The 23814-nt window shown below is 36.4% G+C and overlaps 1 protein-coding gene and 1 long non-coding RNA gene across 3 annotated transcripts in view; one reads left to right on the top strand and one right to left on the bottom strand.

Annotated features, from left to right (window-relative positions):
- Positions 1-23814, top strand: part of LOC141443371 (uncharacterized) — a 282390-nt gene that overhangs the window by 132273 nt on the left and 126303 nt on the right. The gene's annotated exons all lie outside the window — the stretch shown is intronic.
- LOC141443641 (uncharacterized) lies at positions 4959-22941 on the bottom strand. Of its 2 annotated transcripts, none has more exons than XM_074108986.1 (14): positions 22558-22941; positions 19567-19680; positions 18972-19055; positions 15277-15384; positions 14862-14959; positions 14400-14466; positions 14032-14134; positions 12124-12209; positions 10742-10812; positions 9726-9837; positions 8744-8845; positions 8178-8265; positions 7627-7751; positions 4959-7012 (listed from the first exon to the last, which is right to left on the bottom strand). In XM_074108986.1, exons 1-14 carry the CDS (start codon positions 22585-22587, stop codon positions 6905-6907), a joined length of 1296 nt encoding a protein of 431 aa, XP_073965087.1. In that variant the 5' UTR covers positions 22588-22941; the 3' UTR covers positions 4959-6904. The 2 variants fall into 2 exon arrangements, with proteins under 2 accessions (XP_073965087.1, XP_073965088.1); XM_074108987.1 differs by lacking the exon at positions 22558-22941 and adding an exon at positions 21330-21468.

Genomic DNA, 23814 nt, shown 5'->3' with positions numbered 1-23814 from the left:
AATTTCTTTTGTACTTAAGGCTTTACGTGTTGTGTTTATGTTATGTATATATTAGATTAGTTTATACAAGCAGTGAAATCAGAACTTCACACAATTTTCGTCATTGAAAGTAAATTAAAATCTGTAACCCTGCGGGATGTTTGTTTTTTATTTTGTTTTTGGAAGCAGTTGAGCTTGTCCTAATTTTAGGCTATGGACACTCCAGTCGACCGGCGATAGGTAAACAGTGGGGCTACTGCGAAATTCGATGTTCGTATCGTATCGTACCGTCCCTTTCACACTGGTATTGAATAATATAAGCGTCAGCGCGACAGCAAGATACAAAGTTCCAATTTTGCACATCGTAGTACAGGGCCAGGATTCCCCACGATGTTTTCCTTTTCGAACTACCGAAAATCACCTGCTGAATTTAGCTGCTGTTGCATTTTTAACCTATTTACCTATTTCATTCGGTTTAGCTGCACTCAAAAGTTTACTAAGCTAACGAATGTTACAAAACTAAATACCTGGTGTTTTAAAGCTACCATGTCACGTAAGCCACTCATAGAAGCTTGACGAGAAGTTGACTATTTGAGCATAACAACAAACATACTTTCGAAAAAAATGGCCGATTTTCTTTCTATTAGGACAGTACGTACTGTCCCATAAACAACTTTGCTATAATTTCAGCCCATATACGTCCCACTGTAAGGCCTCCTCTCAGAATGAGAGGACATGGGTCGTAGTTCCCACGTGGGCTCATGCGAATTGGGAACTTCACACACGCCATTAAATTGCTTCACATAAACATTATTGTAATTTATCAAAATTAAATGACTATTAAAATAATAACAATCAAAACTTGAGAAAATCTTAATCTGAACAAAGCCCGTTTGGATTGATGAAGGAAAAAAAACAACGAATTATAAAAATGTTTTAATGCACAACTTTTGTAAAAGCATTACGGTGAATATCACACTATCTGCTATCTTACTACTATGTTACATATCACATACATATTATATCATAGAGCGTATACTGTTTAGCGACCATTTGAAGTTTAAAAAAAAATTGGAAATTTTTATTTTTTGATTGTCCTTTTCAAACTCAAAAATAACTGCAATAAGAATACTCCCATAAAGAGGTTTTTATAATGGAGGGACAAATATGACAGTAAACAATTATGCAGGATATATAATAAGTATTTCGAATGGTCACTAAACAAAACTTTAAGCTCATAAATATTTGATTATCTAATTATCTTAAAAATTAACAGCCAATCTTATTCATCTAATATATTAAAGCCTTGACAAATATATATAATTTAATTTAAACATACGATCTTCAGTAACACTAATATCATTGCATTTGGTCAAATCAGCAGCACCCCACACCCCACACCCCACACTGCAGGGTATGCACGTGCCTACCCTGCCGCCTACTCAATGCACGCTCCAAATATCATATCCGTATGCTACAGAGACGTTGCTTTTTCCATTTGGTACTAAATAAAGGACCTATGTATGTAAATAAACCCTTTATTGTATAAAAATAAAAAAATAAACAAGTGACAGCGTCGCGATACATGTACAAAAGCGAACTTTTCCCTTTAATGTTCTTTGACTGGATGAGAGGAATATTAAGTTAGAAGTGACTCATTTAACCTCATAATATCCAGTGTACTAAATCTAGCACAGTCACAACACACCATTTTTGAGCAACTTGCCACTGTTCGTAATTTATCCGTGTAATGCCAATCGAGTTTCTTCATGACAGCGTTTACTACGAGTATGTGTTAGTCGGCTAAATGACCAACAATGGCTACTGGTTAAGAATCCTGTGTTGTGACCGTACTTATGTCAAAACAATGAGGGCTATCGTTTTTTGTCTCACTAGATGGCGCACTGTTGCGTGAGGTTTTTAAGTATGGCTTTCAAAGTTTGTTAAAATCATATTTAATACACCTTAAAGTCGTACCATAAAAATATCGAGCATGCCACAGTGTTGCATAGTCCCCGTTTTGTTCGGAAAAAAGGGAGGACAACGATTTCCGAAAGACAAAACTGTCTCAAAACAGACATTCATTGCCCTGGAACGCATATTTGCCATAATTAATTTCAGATATTGCAAAATATTCACAAAATTATTCTAATTATAAATAAACCCGCATAGCTCACCCAAAAACTATGAGATTTGACATTTCGGAGACCTCACGCTACACTAGCGCCTCTAGTGGCGAATTCATACGCGATAACCCTCATTGCCAACTTTCCTTGGTTGTGATATACAAGATGTTTGCAAAGTTATGGGACATATTTGAGCAGGTTGTGTTAGTTGACTGAGCACCGCCGTTATTATTTTTCAGGTATTTTAAGTGTGCTTGATGAATGTTTTAATACAGACGTGCTTAGTCAACTATCTTCAGAAATATTTCAGATTAATTTGAAAACGTATGGTATATTTTTATATTATTTTGCTTGTATTAGTGGTAAGTAAATATCTCTGGGGGGGGGGTTCTTCTTGGCAGTGGCGGTCTTTCTATTAAACAGAGGAACTGAGAAAATCGTATGTTTAAAAAAATCGTAACAATTGAAATGTACGAACATAAAAGTGAAATTATCATTGTACGTCACATTTATATGTACTTCAGTTCATAAGTAAAATTAATATTGAACCGTGTTCATTTATTAACATTAGCGTCGTACACAGTATCGTCAATTAACTTTAATTGCTGCCCGAATCAGCGTATTGTCAAATTTTAAGTCGTAAATGCCAGTGGCGAGTAATCAAAATTAATTGACGTTTAAATGTGACAGGCTTATTTAATCTGAGTTATAGGTACATTGGAAATAATTAAAAAGGATACATACATAGTATACATGTTCTTAAAAATCCAATTTAATATTTATCTACATGATATGAAGCGTATCTATTTCGATAAACCTTCGTTTGTTAGTAAAATTAAATTACCCACATAATTTTTAAATGCATTTTCATCTCGTTCGCGTCAAAATATAAAAAAATTGCATGTTTTAAACCTTTTCCAAGGCTCGGATACCGGTTATCCAAACCGTTATCATGTACTTGGCGCAAGAACTTTTCATTTTGGTTTCGTTCGCGAAACCGTTATTTTTAAACCGGTTTTTAAAGGAACATTTCCATAAAGTTCTTGTCAGATTAACCGGCTTAGAACAATAAAAACCGGTTTATTCCGGCGCAGGATAAACGTCGCGGCCCGCCGCCGGCCGGCCAGCTGTCAGTCGTCGAATAAACCGGTTTATTTAGGTAATACTAAGTTCTTAAGAAAGCGTTCTTATGAAAGTTCGGAGTTAAACCGAAATAAACCGGTATTTACCGCTATTTTATAAACCGGTTCCGAGCCTTGACCTTTTCCTTTATAAGTGTACTAAAATTAGCACAAACAGAAAAGGAAAGTAGAAAGTAATTATAATGATTGGAATAATGTGAACAACAAAAGCTAGTGTGTTACTGAAGCTTAAGCTTCAGGGAAGATGTGTCTTACAGAAAAGTCTGTCCTAATTTAGTACACGCCCGTTTTTAATACCCACACTATTAGAAAAACCCTTACAACATTCAAATGTGATATTTTAATAACATTTATTTTGCATCCCTACGTGCCAAGTTTAGTACAGATTTGTTTTTTATTTAAACGTTCAGGCGGTTCAGGCGGTCAGAAATTTGGATTGATATTAGGTATTTCCTACGGAAATTATATAGTCAAAGTTCATGAAGTGAGATTATTTTCCTCCATGCACGACTTAAATACAGTACGTTTGTTGAAATAATTTGCATGTTTGGACAAACTATACACATTAAGAGTCAGGGCTTACGATCGAGGTCCCCGTTAAATTCCCTTTCCCTTGGGAATTTTGAAAATCCTGCCTTAATTCTTGATTTGCCTCACAATGAGATCCTTAATATATTTCAGATTTCTAGCGTCAAGGGTTAGGACTGGGCGCTGATAGGCCCGTTAGTAAGTACTGATTTGTCTTGAACAGATTAAACTTGTACTAAAAATAGCACTTAAGGATCGTACACGTTGTTCACCCATTTTCAGTAAAAAAATAAAATAATCAAGCAAGCTCGTAATTTTTGATCAAACAATTTTCTAAATAGACCATGTTATTTGGGGTCAGCGCCACCAACAAGACAGCCCTAGTCGCCTAATGTTAGGACTAAGATTGCTAGGAAAATGTTGAATCAACCACCTAAGGTAAGCTGTCTTTGAACTGAAACTACCGTGAGACCGACATACTTAAAATAAAATACACAGGTCACCCGTCGGGTCGATTGGGTTCCCGATGGAACTGACCTTGATATACCACATGGTTCGAAACAGCGACCTGTGTACTTTATTTAGCTGGAGCTGACCGGTCTTTGTCGGGCAGCAGAATAAATTAGAACCAGATGTGTCGACAGAAACCTTTTGTCCTACAAAAGGCGTCTAAGGCTTTCTTGTCGATGGTAGATAGAGCTAAAGAGTTGGTGCATTTCACGAGTACGCGTGGCTTTAAATTTCATATCGGTTTTGTTCTATGTGTAGTACATTGCTTGTGCTGCTAGGTAAACACTGTGTGGCGGGCGTCAGGCCGCGTAATGAACAGAGAACACAATCGCCGTGTCGCCAGTCACAATATTTTTTTCATTGCGAGAGGGAGACAAACGAGCAACCGGACTAAAGTGCCTCAGTTAAAAACTTAAAAGACTGCTTCAGCTGTGGAACTAAACTTGTCCTCCTCACACTAAAAGTGCTGACAGACTTGAGCATTCATATTTACGGTATTTACCTTTAAACGTGAATCAAAACGGGATCTAAATTCGGATCGAAATTCTAGGATTTTACAAAAATTCCGTGGGAATTGTGGTCTTTATTAAAATGCATGAAAACTGTGTCATATTTATGTCTACATCAAAAATATAAGATTTCAATCTTGCGCTAATCGCGGTCCATTACTACCATTCGTTGAAATGCTCACTATAAGCTAAGCTAATGCTAAAATCTATCAGCACCTTGAAGATATGTGCAGATCAGCAGCCGTATTAACGCTCTACCACTCACGTCACGATTGTATTCACCATTTTTATCCTCATCTTATACTGTGTGACAGAAAGAAATGGTAAATACGATAGTGATTGCGACTGCGTTAGACAATGAGACCTCAGCTTACATACAACCAAAGCTCACGTCGTCGTGACATGCAACAACTACGCCAGTTTCAAAACGCTAAGTATAGTGTCTATTTTAATAATACGAACTAACCACTGACTAACCATTCGCTATTAAACAGTAAAATTGAATACATTATGGTACTTTTTTTAAGACAAAATATGGACATTTATACACCCTCTATACCGCTATCTCGCTTTCTAATTGGTCAACTGAGCTGCCGTTTCGTATTTTAAATCTCTCCCATTGGTAGCACCAGAAGCTTCACCTGTCCTAGCTTATACAGTGTGTTACACAAACCCTTAAGTCCTTTATTTAGGACATTAATCGTTTTGATATTTTTACAATCACGTGATCGATTTAAATTCACTCGCGTTATATGTTTCGGTTGTTTTTTTTTCGTTCCAAATAATTATGAATTAACAATTATCCTTGATAATCGTCAATTAGAATTATTCTTAATAATTAATCATTGAGCCAAAAAATTTCACTTTGGTAATAATTATCCTGGATAATCATGATAATCAGCATATCTTGATGCTTTTGTGTCTACAATGTAACTTGATGACGAATAATGAAATAACGAATATTTTGCCATCTTCACAATTTAAAATGTGCGGATATCCGCTACAGAGCGCGACACTGGTTCATATACAGTCAATGGCAAGTGAAAATAATTACATACTCGTAGGTATCAGTAAAATGTGGTCACAATGAATCCAATATCTTTCAGATAATTACATTGTGAAATTAATCCCCTGTTACATCTCTTTAAATAGGTGAGAACTATAATAACAAAAATAATGTAAAATGACAACAATCGTGGACACCAGTAGCAAATATGTATTACACGTTTCGGTACAAACAATTGATAATCTAATTATCCTTCGATAATTTAATTATCAATAACTACATTATCCTGGATAATAACATCAAAGAGTTGTTTTTTATCAATAATTCACTAGGTTGTGCTCGATGTTGCTAAGCATAAAATCCGACATACATAACATTTTTAACAATCCTTCTAGCTACTTTATATGACACCATTCAAGAGACAGTCGATAATAAAATGTCATAACATTTCAAAATAATCCTGGACTCCATCCTTAACAAAAATAGCTGATGGGAACGTGTCAAATACATAAAAGTTTAAAAAGAATAATGGAGGAAATTCAAAATGGTCATTATTACTAAGTTTTATATAAACTAATTTTCCACAGATGGAGTCGCGGGCAACAGCTAGTTTGGGTTTACTTATGTTTCGGCGAATAACGTTTGGCAACCTGTTTCATTTCGCAACTTTTAATTTCCCAACTGTTTAATATTTCTGAAACTGTAAATATTTCAGGATTTTTATAAAACTAACCTAGCCTAACCTAAAGGGTTCTACACGATGGCCCTGAAATAAATCCTGAAATATTTACAGTTTTAGAGTTTGCGAAGTGAAACAGGTTGCCGAACGTTACGTTGCGAAAAGGCAGTACTCGATCTTCTCCATTATTATTTTCACGCTTTTATGTAATTTGCAGCTCTGCTGAAAAGAAAAACAAAAGGGCTTTATGTACCCTTCTTGACAATCCAATTAGCAGATAATTTGCTACAATAAATAAAATAATTATCAATTACAATTGGTTTATCAAAATGACATCGAGCCACCGTTAGCCATGTCATATGAAGACATAGTCCTCACCATGTATTATATTGCTGTAGTGAATGAGACAGCTATTACAGCGTGTCTCATATGATGTTGCAGCAACGACAGTAGCGCGGCCGGGCTCCTGCGCCGGCCACCGGCGGAGTCGCCGGGGCGAAGTATGCGTGCACTTTTATGTTGGGAAGGTGGTTCTAGGGACAAATAAAATGTAGATGTCAGTTTTTTTTTCGAAATATTACTTTTAAATGTGGATTGGCAATAAAAAGGTTTTGCTTTAACCTCCAAGGCAATACTTAGGTAGCAATCAAGATGAAATTTCGCTGATTAATAAGAGCAACACAAATTAAAAAAAATCTTTTGTGTATTTTTAAAAATTGAAAAAAAAAAACTTTGTATTTTTTATTCAAGCTAGGATTAGATGTATGTGCCAAATTTATTATGCTGAGCCTGTCGAGGTTATCGAGGAGCTTTTTAATATATTTTTATTGCACTTTTTGTTGCACTTTTTGTTTCTACACTTTACATGCAACATTTGAATATAAATTAATTAATCAAATCAAAATGTGTGATTCAGTACCTATTAGTAACTAATTATTCTGTGCCTTAAAAGGTCAATTCGATATAAGAAATGAGTAAATCTTCTTGCTTTGCAAAATTGACCGTAACTAGCAGTTCACTTTAGCGTATTCCCCGAAACATTTACGTGATCGAAAGAGACGCAGTATTTAGTTTGTAATGTGAACGACGGAGATGCCAGTAGCGCTCAAATTAAGCGGTACTTATCATATATTGTTTCGTGACCTACCCTCAGTTTTCGTATAGCGTTTCTTGTGACCAGCTGGCAGTCGTACAGCTCTATCAGTTGCAAATTGTGGCACGATGTCAGGTGTTCTAAGGCGCCATCGGTCACGAGAGGACAGTTGTCTAAACCTAGAACAAAAGGTGAGTTTTAGAATTTAATAGTAATTTTGAGTACAATTGAAAGTAAAAATGTACTTGATAAAAATGACTTGATGATTAAAAATACAATACAATAACTCTTTATTGCACACCAACACAGTAAGCAGTACAGAAAACACAAGTATATACATAGAGATTTTCTAAGGTAAGCAAAAAATCTAAATAAGGCGGCCTTGATAATTAAAATGAGCTTAATAATTAAAATTAGCTTCATCTTTATAATTTAAAGTATCTTGATTAATGTGTTAAGCGTGTTTTTGTGTAATTTTCGATTCAGCTGGGCCATTGTCACATTGTCATTGTGACATCGGTCGAGATCAAACGAATGAATAACTCTCTCAGTAAATTATTTCATTATTTAAATTAAGTAATTTATATTTTTAATATACAACTTACCGAGTACTGTGAGGTGTTCGGCCGCGCATGGCGACATCGACAGTTGCTTTATACCGTTGTCTGTTATTAACTCGCAATGTGACAGCGTCTGAAAAATATACTTTTTTAATTCCCTGACAATGGGTACAACTTTGTAAGGGAAAATACCCGAATTTTTATTAAATTTTTGTTAAATGGGCTTTTTTCTTGGCAATGATTTTCTTATTATTTGCTTTTATTATTTAGCAATACCTTTGTTCAAGGACTAATGATATTTGCGATAGATGGCATCACGCATCACTATTGGCGTATGTACGCGATTAAGATTTTCGGTTGGTTGGTCGGATTCTCTGTTGGTCCAGTCGGTAGGGATACCTCTAGCGCGTAAAGCCAAAGGATAAAAAATTGATTTTCCTAAAACACTGGCAGTACCAAAAAACTATACGTGAAACAGTATTATTTCAATATAAGTTTAAAGTTCTCATTTCATTGAAAGATCTGTACGCCACATAGTACATTTGGCAGTTAATCCTACAGTTGATTTTTACTTTATGAAGTACGCGAGGACATACGAGATTATAACTGACCAGCTTTTCTAACCGCGGGCAGCCCATCGCGAGATGTACTAAAGTCACGTCGGTGATCAGAACACATTCCTCCAGGTCCATCCGTTCCAGCATTCTACAACTCTGTAACAAAATAAATAATACTAGTTTTTTATATTGGCAATTAAATGTAGCCGTAACCATTTAAAGAAAGTTTCAGGTTTCAGGCTCAGTTTCGTTGGTCGATAAAGTTCTAGTGCTATATACGGGATATTTTGCACGCTGTATGTCGACAGTTATCGACTTACTAGTATCACTAGTCATTGTTTTGCCTGCGGGGTAACACTTCACGCTGTATATCAACGGATTGTCGATTGTCAACCGATGAGCCTTAATTAGGTTGAAAATACAAACTGAAATAAAGATGCACAGAAAAAACAGAAAAATAAGACCATCACTGGGAATCGAACCCAGGTCCTCGGTAATCCGTACCGCGTGCTATACCGCTACACCACTGATGGTCAACGGTACCGACACGAATTTTCCCTATGCACCTCATATCTCAGCTTGTTTGTTTCTTACTTAGTCACTTAAGCAGTGACGCTAGCGACATCTATGCCGTAGCCCTCATCGAGAAACTTTTTTCGGCACTCCATTGGAACTAACCGCTCACCCGGACAAGAGATATCGTTACTAAGCAATCAAATTAAGATTGGTTTTTTTGGAATCTTTTTGTATTTTTTATTTCAATTCCAAATTTTTACTTTTACGGTCATCCCGTAAAACCTAAATTGAAAATACAAACTGAAATAAAGATGCACAGAAAAAACAGAAAAATAAGACCATCACTTCCTTAATTAGGTGTTAACTATATCGAATATTAATCTCTCGATGCAACCTTCCGCTACGCTGTCTTAGAACTGAGGCTGACTAAACTAGCATGACAAATATGAACATTTCCGGGAAAACACGATGGGAAAGGATTATTCACTACATCTGTATGATGATGATGGTGAGGACTCACCCTGGCCAAAGCCTGAAAACCAGCATCAGTCAGTTGACTGCACTGCGCCAGCTCCAAGGTCACCAGCTCTGGACAGCGGGCCGCCAAGGCCGATAGAGAGGCGTCCGTCAACCTTTGAAAACAAAAGGGATTGAATTACAGAATTAAGTTGAGCAAAAAAAGGTAGACATATTTGTTATAAAGCTCTTGGTAGGTAGTAGGTACATTACATATATTTACTATTTATCCTACCCCAAAGAAAATAGTAGCCTCGTGAGCTTCATTAGTCTCTAGGCATTTGCCAGTTAGGTAGTGTGTAAGTGTAGTTTGTGTATTCGTACTAACATAGGCGATAAGGTTTCTCATTGTTACTAACTTGATATGGATAATCTCCGAAATAAAAGAATATTATTATTATTATTATTAGTAAAACGCAAATAATAATAAATATGAAATCTGGGCCCGCGTGGGAACTACGGCCCAAGCCCTCTTGTTCTGAGAGGAGGCCTGTGCCCAGCAGTGGACGCATATAGGCTGGGATGATGATGATGATGAAATCTAGGACGTAATACAAAATAAGTGTTTCGTGCTCAGTTAATGCTGGGTAATATAATGCATTAACTCTTTTGTTGAAATAAGTCTGTAATGAACAATGTATGGAAACCGCAAATTTCATCGGACTTATTTCAACAAAAGAGTTAATGCATTATATTACCCAGCATTAACTGAGCACGAAACACTAATTTTGTATTACGTCCTAGATTTCACCCTGTATATAATTCTTTATAACATTCTTCGTCAAAAAATGTTTTTTTCACTACAACAACAAAAATGCAAATATATTTCTGATTTCACACATATAACTCGTAGCTCATATTTTCTTTTATTATGTACCTATCTTACATCAAGTATACAAAATACTTAGAGGCTCAGGTTTGAACCCAGGACGCTGTGTTTGAGAAGTCATAGGTCAAACCTTTAGGCTACACGACTATTTTACACTAAGTAATTGGCCCGAACCTGCTTGTTTTTCTTACCTTGGACATCCAGATACGCAAAGTCGACGCATCGCGCCGTTTAGTTTCGATATCGGTTCGTCAGTTAAGGTCTGAAACAAATATTTATTTTATAAGTAATATTCTGTGGATCGGCCAGCGAGCGCAGGACGTCCACCAACGATATGGACTGATGACATGGTTATAGCACGCTCATGGTGGATGAAGGCCACTTCTAACCGAAGCGAAGTCTATGAGGGAGGCCTATGTCCTATAGTGGACGTCTTAAGACTGATATGATGATGATGGATATATATTGTGGATAGAAACAATAAAACAAAGGATTGTTATACATTTTTTTATAAATCTACCTACTAAACCAATCTAGATTATACGATCACAAATGTTCCACTAATTAACATGCAACGGAAATTACATTAAATCATCAAATGAACATCATATTTATCCGTCCATTACTGTTTTTAATAGTAGATTATTGTCGTGACCTGGAAGAAGGCAATTGCTGGCTGAGTATGAGTATTAAACGGACGAGCTTGCGAGTCCGTTTAACTAATACGAAGCCAGCAATTGCTATTCCAGCCGAGACTAATATAAAGCTTTTCTCAAAAATGGTAAATAACTCTGAAATAGAATAAACTTTTCCTCAAAATATATAAATTTTTCTTATGCTTTCCCGCCATTGTTCATTAAAAATAAACTGCAGGTGTATTTTTCCACCGAAAACACCACAAGCTATTTCAGACCCAATAGAAAAAGTCCGGAGTTCCAACAAAATATATGATACCGGCCATTAGCCTTGGCTGTATACGACTTGTGCCAATTTCCATGGCCTTTTTAACTTTAAAAAAAAATGTGGATGATTGCAGGCGCGCTCTTTCATTATTGACGAGCTAGCGCGCCTGCAATCTTTTTAACTTTTTAATTTTTCGCTGACCATAAACTATGCACAATATTAGAAGGTGTAATATGTAAAGATTAATGTCAACTTTTACGGACATTTTTGAGAAAAATATATTTATTTTTACAAGCTTTTCTTTAGCTTGCCCTGTTTATTTATTTATTTGTCGGTTCAAATCTTGGAATACTATGACTTGGCATACTATGTAACAATAAAATACAATATTCACAACCTTTCATGAATCTCTTTTTTGTCTTTTGGTGACAATACAATAATCTGGTAGTGACATCTTGGTGGTTAATAGTACCAACTTGAAATTTGGTACGGATGTGCAGTTTAGATGACAATGCAAGTACAGTCAACAAAAAGTACAGTCAGCAAAAAGCTTAGGTATATTAAAAATGATTTTTTTAACAGAAACTTATAAGATGTTCAGAAACTTATAAGATGTCAGTGATGATGAAACAGAAGATTCTAATGATATGAAATTAATGAAACAACTTACATCACATCCCTGTACGTTCAACACTTCCAGGTCGGGGCAGTACGTCGCTAGACACGACACCGCCCTGTCGTTTACTTGTTTACAACCTGCCAACAAAAATACAATCACTCAGTACGCTTCATAAACCAACATCATAGAAAGGTATAATCGCACAGTGGACAAAGTCAGTGAAATACTTTATTTTAAAATTTATGACGGTGGAAGCATTCTACACTTCCACTGAACGTAGATATAGTTTAGATATAGTTAGTGTTTAGTATTGTAACTAAGGGACCACATACATCCCTGTATTTTTATTATTATTATTTTTTGTATTTTTTTTCTTTAATTGTATAATATAGTTTTTAAGTATTTTATTTGTAATTATATTATTATGAAAAAATGACTTTCTGCCAAGTTTCTTGCGGCGCATTCTTCTTGGCAATGATGGTCTTTCCGAAAGCGCTGGTAGTTTAAAAAAATGACGTGTAAAAGTGCCCATTGCGGCCTATTTACTGAATAAATCATTTGAATTTGAATTTAAATAGAATAACGCTCCAGGAATCAACATCGTGGAGAGGTATAATCACAAAGTAGACTTAAAAATTGAATAACACCAGAAATCATCATCGTGGAGGGAGAGGAATAATCGCACAGTAGACTGAACAAAGACTAAATACAAATGTAGTGCAAATGGTTATCCATCGTATTTTTTTGGAAAATACTGATTTTTCGTGCTCTCTTAGTTAATTTCAGTACCCATCGTACAGCCGTACATTTTTCATTTTGACATTCGACACTAAAGAATAAAGAAACATATTAATAGATATGAAAATGTCACTCATATAATAAATGATTGATGGACGCTTCGGGTGCCGTCGTATTTCGATTGAGATCAGACTTTTCCAGATGGAAAATCATTATGCACTACACCCGTAACGATCTACAGATCAACACCATAGAGAGGTGTAATCGCACAATAAAAACTTTGAACAGTATTAAGGTGTTTTTCCACCGGCGACGCGAGACGAGACGAGGCGAGAATGGAAATCGCACTGGCCCTTTTCCACTAAAAAATTAAGTTAATAGCTATCGCGAGCCCACGCGACCCCGCGCGAGCTCGCGATTGACATTAATAGTCACCGCGAGAGTTAAAAAGTGGGTACTCCATGAATACAGTAGCAGAGGTCGAGCTTCGTGTTCATGGCTTGTACTATCATGACGGTATTCTCAAGTAATAAACAGTAGGGCTACTACGAAATTCGAAAATCGAAGTTCGTATCGTACCGTCCCTCCGACGCTTATATTATTTAATACGAGAGTGAGAGGGACGGTACCATACAAACTTCGATTTTTCGAATTTCGTAGTAGCCCTGCAGCAACGAACAACAAAACACCTATCGCGCGAAGCGTGTTGCTGTTGCATTCTCGCGCGCCCGCCGCGGGTGCCGCCATACTAAAACTTCAATTCTCGTCTCGCCTTGCCGGTGGAAAAGCACGTTGAATTTATACTCTATGTCGGAAGCAATACGGTTTATTTTTACAACAAAAAATATTTCAATTCAAGTCTCACACATCCTCGTCAACGCTTACTATTTCCACCGAAGATGCGCTAGGAGAGAATTGAAAATTTGCCATACAAATTCCAATTCTCATCTCGCCTCGTCTCGTCTCGCCTCGCTGGTGGAATATCACCTTTATTGATGTTGACCGTGAAGAAATTTTTAATTTATGTATGGACGATGGTGATTGTTGTGTACATACATCAATTTTACTGTCAACTCTTTGCATCTCAAAAGACATGTTAAAAATAACATTTACTACTTCAATCAGTTCCGTCTTCAGTTGATCATTTAAGTATTCTTATCTCAGAGAGACTATACATGTAATTGGCTTGTTTTTTGACAACTTTATTATAATAAATCTAACCTCTGCATATAAAGCTCTTCAGTTTAGGGCAGCCCCGGGCGAGGGCCTCCACGCCGTTCTCTGTGATCGACTGGCACCAAGACACATTCACATGTGTGAGCAGCTGCAATGAAATAATAGTATATTACACACCTAGAGCAAAATAAGAGAACGACAGCGAGAGGGATAAATGCTATGAGGCTATCACTTTCGCGATGGCACTCTTTAAAAATTTACCATAGACAATGATCAGAAGGGCCCACATGGGAACTACGGCCCAATGTCTCTCATTCTGAAAGGAACCCTGTGCCCAGCAGTGGGACGTATATAGGCTGGGATGATTAGGATGAAGATGAAAAGAATAACTTTTAATTATGGCTTAAACTTACCGGACATCCATCCGACAGGGCTTTTAACGATATATCTGATATGCTTGGGCACGAATCTAGGTTTATTCTGAAAATAAAGAATATATATGTTACATAAAGTATACAAGTAGTACAAACCGTATTTAATTTATAATATGAATCATATTTACAACTAAAAGCAAATCAAAACCAGCACAGATTCCCGCTCATATGATGATGTTAATTTATTGAATCAGGCGTTACTTTGCATGGTGAACGGTTGTGTTGCTATGATGATGAACTCTGGTTGAGTTCGAAACGCGTCAGCGTAGTGCGTTAGTAATGACAGCTAGGTTTGTGTAATGCGTGTGTTCTTACAGCGTGGAGGAGCTGCATGAATACACGTTTGTTGCAAAGACGTAGCGATCTCAAGGTCGCGGGTGACCAAAGTAATTTTATTATAGTTCATGATAATGATAATGATGAATATTCAACTGGGATTACCTCTGCAGTTTGCTGCACTTCCTGCCAAGCGCCTGGCAAGTTTGATCTGTGAGTTTTTTGCATTTGTTGAGGTTCAGGTCTTCAATGTTGGGGCAGGACTGTAAGAAAAACACAATTTTCATTAGATTTTTTTATTTCGAAACTATACAAAATTGGGACCGAGCTAAGCGGATGGGGGGGGGAGCCGAAACGATCGCCTAGTATATTTAGAGTAGTAGTTGTTTTAATTCATTTTTGCACACACAATTTTTTTTTAAAGTTAATCTATCTCACTTGACAAAAAACCTAAGACCCTCCCCCACCCAAGACCAAGCGTGGTATTTTGAAGACCCCCCACCCCCTAAATGGGTCACGTTGTATGAGTACGTTCGCCCCTTAGATCGGGCCTTTCATGTAGACCAGCAGCACACGGTACCTGAGCTAGGGTCTTCATGGAACCGTCGGCGATGCCCTCGCAACCGCGCAGCGACAGCTGCCGAAGGAACCCTCCGCAGCGCTGCGATATGTTCTCTATCACGGGACCCTGTGACAATACATCAAATGAAAAACTAAAGTTAAAGTCACCTTAGCCTAAAACATTAGATCAGGGAAGCACACAGTTATTAGGGCCAGAGGCCGTATTGTCTGACGTTTCTGACGCTCGCAATCGCAATCACAATCAAATGACAGAAGTGGGTCTCCTGATGGTAAGAGATCACCACCGCCCATAAACATCTGCAACACCAGGGGTATTGCAGATGCGTTGCCAACCTAGAGGCCTAAGATGGGATACCTCAAGTGCCAGTTATTTCACCGGCTGTCTTACTCTCCACGCCAAAACAACAGTGCAAGCACTGCTGCTTCACGGCAGGATTAGCGAGCAAGATGGTGGTAGCAATCCGGGCGGACCTTGCACAAGGTCCTACCACCTGCAAAAACGCGAAAACTGTCATTTGATTGCGATCGCGAGCGTTAGAAACAATACAAATATTCTTTATTGCACACCACAAATCATTACAAAAAATCTATATATTACACAAACATTCAGAACACACGGAAGCAATAAACAAACAAAGAAACATTAGGCAATAAACCCTCAGGGGCTACTCGGATAGATTATGAGCTGAAGGCGGACCGCAGCAAATAAAAACAACTGAAATTATCATAATTTCGCTAGGTTTTCGCTTTTAATGCCATAAGTTAAAGTTTTCCATATTATTGTAGAAGCTCAATGCCGTGAAGAGTGGAAATTATTGAGGGAGGCCTACACCAAGACCATGAGGATCGAAAAAGGCTGAAGAAGTTGAATTTTACTCATAATTTGAGAGTAGAATCGATTACACTGTACTTTAGAGTAGCCGTATTGTCTATTTCAAATTAAAATCATTTATTCAGTAAATAAGCCGCACTTTTACACGTCATTTTTAAACTACCAGCGCTTTCGGAAAGACCATCATTGCCAAGAAGAATGCGCCGCAAGAAACTTGGCAGAAAGTCATTTTTCATAATAATATAATTACAAATAAAATACTTAAAAACTATATTATAAAATTAAAGAAAAAAATAATACAAAAAAAAAAAAAAAATAATAATACAGGGATGTATGGGGTCCCTTAGTTACAATACTAAACACTAACTATATCTTAACTATATCTACGTTCAGTGGAAGTGTAGAATGCTTCCACCGTCATAAATATTAAAATAATCCATACTATCCATACTATCCATACTAATATTATAAATGCGAAAGTAACTCTGTCTGTCTGTCTGTCTGTCTGTCTGTTACGCTTTCACGCCTAAACCGCTGAACCGATTTTGATGAAATTTGGTACAGAGATAGAATAGACCCTGGGAAAGAACATAGGCTATTTTTTATCGCGAAAAAGAGGCTTTCAGGGGTTGAAATAGGGGATGAAAGTTTATATGGTGGAAGTTCGTAGCTATCGAAGATAAAACCATGAAACTTGGCATTTAGGCACTTAATAAGAAATAATTCTATATTTGTTTGAGCTTTTTTAAAAATCGACCTGTGAGGGGATGAAATAGGTGATGAAAGTTTATACGCAAGGTCGTCATTATTGAAGAGATAAATCGATGAATCTTTATTAAACTTGCCATTTCGGCACGTGAAAAGAGATAAATAGATATTTGTTCGCACGTTTTTTTTAATTCTTCCTGTGAGGGGGTGAAATAGGGGATGAAAGTTTATATGGAAGATCGTCATTGTCGAAGATAAATCGATGGTTCTTTATGAAACTTGGTATTTGGGCACGTGATAAGAGATAAATACATATTTGTTCGCGCGTTTTTAAAAATTCTTCCTGTGAGGGGTGAAATAGGGGATGAAACTTTATATGGAAGATCGTCATTGTCGAAGATAAATCGATGGTTCTTTATGAAACTTGGCATTGGGCTACTTATAAGAAATAAATAGATATTTGTTTAAGCGTTTTTGAAAATGTTACCTGCGAGGGATGTTAGCAGAGGGGATGGTGCAGTGTTAGCAGAGCCTTTTAAGCTCATAAGCAAAATGTACGCAATGTGGGGTCATTTTAGATGGCTTATTCACATAGACAGTCAGACATGAAAAATTATGATTTTCAGATTTTTCTTATTTATTGTGCTATAAGAGCTACCTTTATGCAAAATTCCAAGTTTCTAGGACAGCAGTCAGACATGAAAAAATATGATTTTCAGATTTTTCTTATTTATTGTGCTATAAGAGCTACCTTTATGCAAAATTCCAAGTTTCTAGGACAGCCGGAAGTACCTACCCTATAACTTTTTCTGTTGAGGCAATTTGTATGGAAACACCTTTTTAACGACTGTAGCTTTTGATTGCCTTGACTTAGAGGTGTGATTTTTTCACAGCTTTCGGGACTATTGACCTGAGTTTAGGGTTTTAATTTCAACTCGATACCTTACTCCACGCGTTTACGAGATAAAGGGTCTTGACAGACAGACGGACGGACGGACAGCAAAGTAATTCTAAAAGGGTTCAATTTTTTCCTTTTTAGGTACGAAACCCTAAAAAACATTTGATCTGGCGCTTTTCAAATTTCGACCTATTTACTTGAAAATATGGGGATGAAAGTTCTTAAGGAATTCCAAAAAAGTTACTACGTATAAGTATATTTATCGGAAATATGTGTAGCTATGCTTAGTAAAAATGCCTTGACTTACAATAAAGGACGTAAGGTGTCAATAGTTCACTATGAAGAATTAGTCCTTTGTGTTGGCAGGGTAGAATACACGTCGTATTGCTAAAATATGGCTACCCGCAAAATATTTATGTTTTACCAAAGAACATTGGATGGATGGATGTATGGAAGAACAAGATGGAAGAACAAAAAAAAAATAGTTTATATTTGTAGCAATGTACTAAAATAGGTTATTTTTGTAACCCGTAGAAGTTTCTATGTACTATTATTGGCAGAATAGGTATCCTATATAAATTAAATACTTCCCAAAATTACTATTTCAAGCGGACGAAGTCGCGGGCAGAAGCTAGTAATAACAATAATTTAGTTCTGAAATATACATTTCAGGTCAAGTAACCATTAAGCTTTTGGATTCCGAAGGCAAGCTCACGTCTGCCGCCCCCAAAGTTAGCTCACACGCACTCATGTCATGCTCTGAAAGCAGAGCGGTACCGAGGGCATGGTATTGCTTCCGTTCCCATAAGCTCTATGGATCGTCTTGGGAACTTCGACGTCGCGAGCCTGTGACTAGAATTTAAACTAAAAATATAAAAGTTTTAAATCCATAAGTTTTTTTCACCGCTTTCTGCCACACGGTATAAGATGAGGATAGAAAGAGATGGTGAATGTCAGACTGTTAGACAATATAGTGACAGGTTGTGTTTTTTTTATCCATTTTCACCATGAACAGTCTAAAGTTACGAATGCAGCATACGCCAATGAAATGTTTTAGCGAGATTGCATATTATTCAGATAATTTAATACTGGCCGTTTTTCTATCAGTCTGATTTCCTTATAATAACGACGAAGCGCAACTGACAAGTACAAATTACTAGTGAAGGGTTAAAAATCAAACAGGGTACTGGAAAACAAATGCCATAAACTAACTTAAAATAAAAATAAACTATATATAAAAAAACATGTTGCTTACCTCTACATCCCTTTGGAACTCGAACAGATCTATCCTCTGCCAGTTTGAACCGTCCAAAGCCAGAATGTTCCATAATTTCGATACCTAATAAAAATAATAAGTCTATAAAAAAATCTTTTTCACTTCTCATGCTCGTAAAATTCGTGTTTACATTATGTTGGATCTAGGTGACATAAAAATGACTTTTTATGCTCTAGTGCATAAAATAAAATCTTTGTCTAAGACCAAGGCAATCAGGTGTAAACAGCCACAAGCAAAAAAGTTTCCACATATTAAAAATCAATCAAACCATCAAAATAGATCAATAAAACTAAAAATTTATAATTATAATAGTAATGCGTGAACAAAAGCGTGTGAATAAAAGGTACTACATAGTAAGTGAACAATTGTTTCCACTGATGCTATTTCATTTCCTCGCCATCGAAGTGAAAAGCAGAGTGTAAAACTCGAGCATTAAACCCATTTTCCCCTCGACGTGTCTATCCACCCTCGCCGTACCGGCTCGAGTGGCTGGCTATATGAACGTCTTGGGTAAAATGGCTCGTTTTATGCTCTTGTTGTACAGCATTTTATTTCAAATAAATTTTTCGTGTACCTGTGCACACCGGCAGAGCGACACGACGTCCAAATACGACAGTATGCGCAGGAGCAGCTCTTTGGGCAGCTTCTTGTTTATGTGATTGTCGTCCTCGCTCGAGAAGCGAGATATCTGAAAAAAAAAATTTTTTTTTCTTAGTACATTTTTTTTCAGACAGTACCTTTGTAGGTGCATGATTATTGTATTGTCGCCATAACTCTATAAATCTACCAAATTTCAAGTCAATTAATGATCAATGATCAAGATTATTGCTTTGATTATTGATCAAGGTTATTGCATTTGTTGAGGTACAAATGAGGTACATGTCCCTCTTCTAGGGACCAATCTGAAAACCAGCGCTGGGCATGCCTAGCATACGCTGAGATTGGGACCCATTGCCTAACATTCTTAGTGTTTTTAGTTTTTAATAATTCGTTTTTTTTTATTAGTTTTTACTTTTTATTCTAAATTTTATTGTATGTTTTTTTTGTGTGTTGTACTGAGCTAGGATTTTTTTGGCAATAAAGATTATTTTACTTACTTTACTATTTGGCGTAGGTTTTTTATGACGGACTGTTAAATGAGCAAAAAAACGAGAAACTTTCGAGGCACGAAGCCCCTTAGACCGCGGGGCCGTTGGCTGTGGCCTACATCGCCGGCGCCCAGCGCCACCTCTGAAGAAGTGGGTAAAAATTCACTTGCAAGACTTTTAGTGAACAAATAAACAAATATTAAACTTGAATGTGATGATAATAATCAAAATATCGCCACTGGGATAATTTGGAATGGTTCGACCCATATTGTGAGAAGGACAGAGATGGGTGAACAGAGAAAGGGGAGGCATTTGCCCAGTAGTGGAACAGGCTAAGGGGCTGTCTCACCACCCATTGATTAATTTAATTTGACGGATAAATGTGATCCCTTCTCGTCCTATTTGAACAAAACAAACAGAGACAGCATCACATTTATATGTCAAATAAATTTAATTTATGGATGGTGAAACAGAGGATAAATGAAAAAATCTCTTTAAAAATGTTTTGAGGCATTTGTTTCTGGTAAACAAATCACATTCCTAGATCAACAAATTAAGTTGAAATAACATATAATTTTTAATTTATACTTAAATCAACTTCTCGAATGTCATAATTAAAATGGTGTATTTATTGAGTTGAACCACTGTAGAACTGGGAGTGCAAAATGTTTACATACATTGCTCTATGTTCAAAGTGTGTGGTGTTAAAGGAGTGACTACACTTTTGAGTAAAAAAAAAACAGATAAAGAACTTTTACATGGACATGCAGATAGGGCTGCTATCCGTCCGGGTTTCCCCGGATTTGTCCTAGTTTAGAAGGCGTCCGGGGAGCGTCTGGGCGGGGTTTACAAATATTTTTAATTTTTAGACCAATGCAATTAGAATTTTTCGAAGAATTAATTTCCAGCAAGCTGTAAATCGTTTTATAAGGATCTTATTTGATTGGCCTATATTTTATTATACCTACTGACCAAGTTCAATGAAAACCTAAACCTGTTGACATGTCCGGGTTTTGGGCTCCAAAATCCGGGGTTTTCACGCATCTTGTCCTGGTAGCCAAATTTTAGAGATGGCAGCCCTACATGCAGACAACCTAACTCAAAAACAAACTTAGAGTATTTCAAAAGAAATTGAAGAGACCATCAATTTCTGATCAAGAAAATATGAAAAATTCACACATTTGAACTTTGTTTTAAATTAAATAGAAAGTTTTTGTATAGAATAAGTAAAAGCAAAATTCAATATTACCTTAAACCACTTCATTTCCTTATTAAACAAAATAAAAACGGTATTTAATTCCTTCCTGATAATAATGTTTATCTTTCATATAATATAGTCGACAGTTTAACCGATAAGCTATCTAGTTCAACTTGTTTACTAACACTGGGCAAATGATAGCCAACCTCAGTTTTAAATATACTTTTTTTTAATTACTCTAACAATTTGTTTAATTAAATGTCATTAGTGGGAAAGATACTGGTTTCCTAATATTATTGCAGTAATTAAATCAATAACTGTGTTTACCACATAATTATTGTTTCATAATGATAAAATTAATGTCAAATAAAAAAAGATTGGGGGAGGCCTATGTCCAGCAGTGGACGTCTTTCGGCTGACATGATGAAAAAAAGATCAATAAATGTGTCATTTATTTATGGAGTTACAAGTTATAGAATGTTCTGGTTAGGCCAGAGTATGTTGTAAAAGTAAAAGCCGTATTTAGCCTAAATAGCAAAACTAATAACTAAGTTACTTGCAAACAAACACTTTGTTATTCAAACCAGTAAATGACAAAGTATGTATTATTACATTTTAATTACCTCATTAAAATTTAAATGGAGTGTAAACCGGACACATTTAGACCAACTGGATGGCATACTTAAATTTAAATAAAACATTTAACTGGCTGAATATGTAAAACCATGTTTTTTTTTTGGTAAAAAACATGGCTGCTTTAAAGTTGTTCACATATAAAAATATTTTTCAAGACCATGCCTTATCTCATTCATCCTCAAAGTTCTAAAACCTAATGACTCGAGGGTCATCCAAGGCCGTTTTATTCGCGGTCTACCTACATAACGGTATTACGACGCGGGTTGATGGCCGCTCAGGGGTCAATACTCTTCCTAACAAAGGAAAAATTACTTAATCCACGCCACTTGTGACAACTTATCAAAAAAAACGCGGCAACCCTCGATCATAGAAACACGCGAAAACACGTAATAAAAAACGCACTTAAAAAAAGAAAAGAAAAACAAAGTTTAAAAATAGAACGCAACTCGCTTTGTTTATCATTCTCGATCTTTTGTGTCGTATTTGTAAGCGTAATTAAACCAAGTAATCCCTGTTAAATATTAATAATAACTGTGTGGGAGAACAAAGGAATAGGGCATGTACTTATGCAGCTATGTCAGCTGTTTCTAATCAAAATGAAAACACAAACATGTTAGCGAGACGTCGATCGATGCATATCTACCTCGAATTTACTCCGCCCCGAGTAGCTCATGCTTGGATAAGGCGTGATCTTCGCCACAGTGCAAAATTTCACTGACTCACTGGTCCTAAAATTTTCAATAACCGCGGGCGAGAACGCACTAAACAAATATGGACGACTTTGAATCGGTTTTTCCTAGTTTTTCACGGTGTCCTTCCTTCTCTGCTTGCGCTCGGAAGTGCGTTCAAAAACATGTTACATTTGACAGCTGACAGCCACGAACAGTTAGATTTTACATTATATACTTGGAAGTTGGAACCACAAATTTAAACTGTTAATAATTTTTAATCCACTCAATATTTGAAATAACAAGAAATTGGATCCTTTAAAGTAAATAAGAAGTTTTCTGGAATTCGTTACACGTTTGAAGTTATGCATCGACCATGCAAGGTATTGAAACGAATGTGACAGTTCTGAGAAACGTTCGAAAACTTTCTTCGGACAGTTTTCAAATTAATATACTCGACACTTTACGGCTGACACCACAGCTGACTTTAATTTCTAAGCCGTTTTCAATTTTATTCGTAATTTAGTGTTGATAAAGTAAACAACTAGTTACTAAAATAAACTTTATTTATACTATCTAACATCCAAACAACTTGAAGTTTTCTAAAGCTCATCTTGCCGATGCCGATCTATCATGAATTTTCTAAGTTTCAGAACGACACCGACTTTATTTATAAAACTATTCAGCTTCCGTCCGCGAAAAATTAATTTACTGCTATTGGGATGAAACTATTCTATGTCCTTCCCGGGAACACCCAAATACTCCGAAATATTTTATTCCGAATTTGCTAATTCCGATTTTCACAATTCCTAAAACATAATTCCGATTACTTAAAAACACGAAATTTATTTTTCCGAATTTCAAAATATTGATTTTTTTAATATCCGATTTTTAAAACTCCGTAGAATGAAAAGCACAAAATGTTATTGGCCCGAAGTACAGTATTCCGATTATCAATTTTCCGAAATGACATCGCTTGTTTGGAAATATGACATTCGGCAAAATAAACTTCGTGGTTTTAATAATCGGAATCTTGATTTCGAATCTCGAATTAATATCAATCAGTATAGATAAATAGACCTGCATACTTAGGTTAGGTTAAAATTGCGACAAGGCGCGAAGCACCATAACTGCGCGGAATAGGAGCTCCAGGAAGCGGAGCTCCGTCGACCTTGTGTCACATTGCTGAAAATCAATAACAGTAAATACTGTTTTAGAACAATCCAACCTAC

This window comes from Choristoneura fumiferana, chromosome 27, assembly GCF_025370935.1.
Source record: "Choristoneura fumiferana chromosome 27, NRCan_CFum_1, whole genome shotgun sequence".
Taxonomy (NCBI): Eukaryota; Metazoa; Arthropoda; class Insecta; order Lepidoptera; family Tortricidae; genus Choristoneura; species Choristoneura fumiferana.
Note: the sequence above shows the minus strand (reverse complement) of the source record. Positions and strands in the feature narration are given on the sequence as shown.

Bases quoted from the DNA above. Each gene is read 5' to 3' on its own strand.
- LOC141443641 (XM_074108986.1), bottom strand. From the start codon at position 22,587: ATGAGCTACTCGGGGCGGAGTAAATTCGAG. The intron at 19,681-22,557 runs GTAGATATGCAT...TTTTTTTTTCAG, and splicing joins CGGGGCGGAGTAAATTCGAG to ATATCTCGCTTCTCGAGCGA. The intron at 8,266-8,743 runs GTCAGTTATAAT...TATATTTTTCAG, and splicing joins GCCCGCGGTTAGAAAAGCTG to ACGCTGTCACATTGCGAGTT.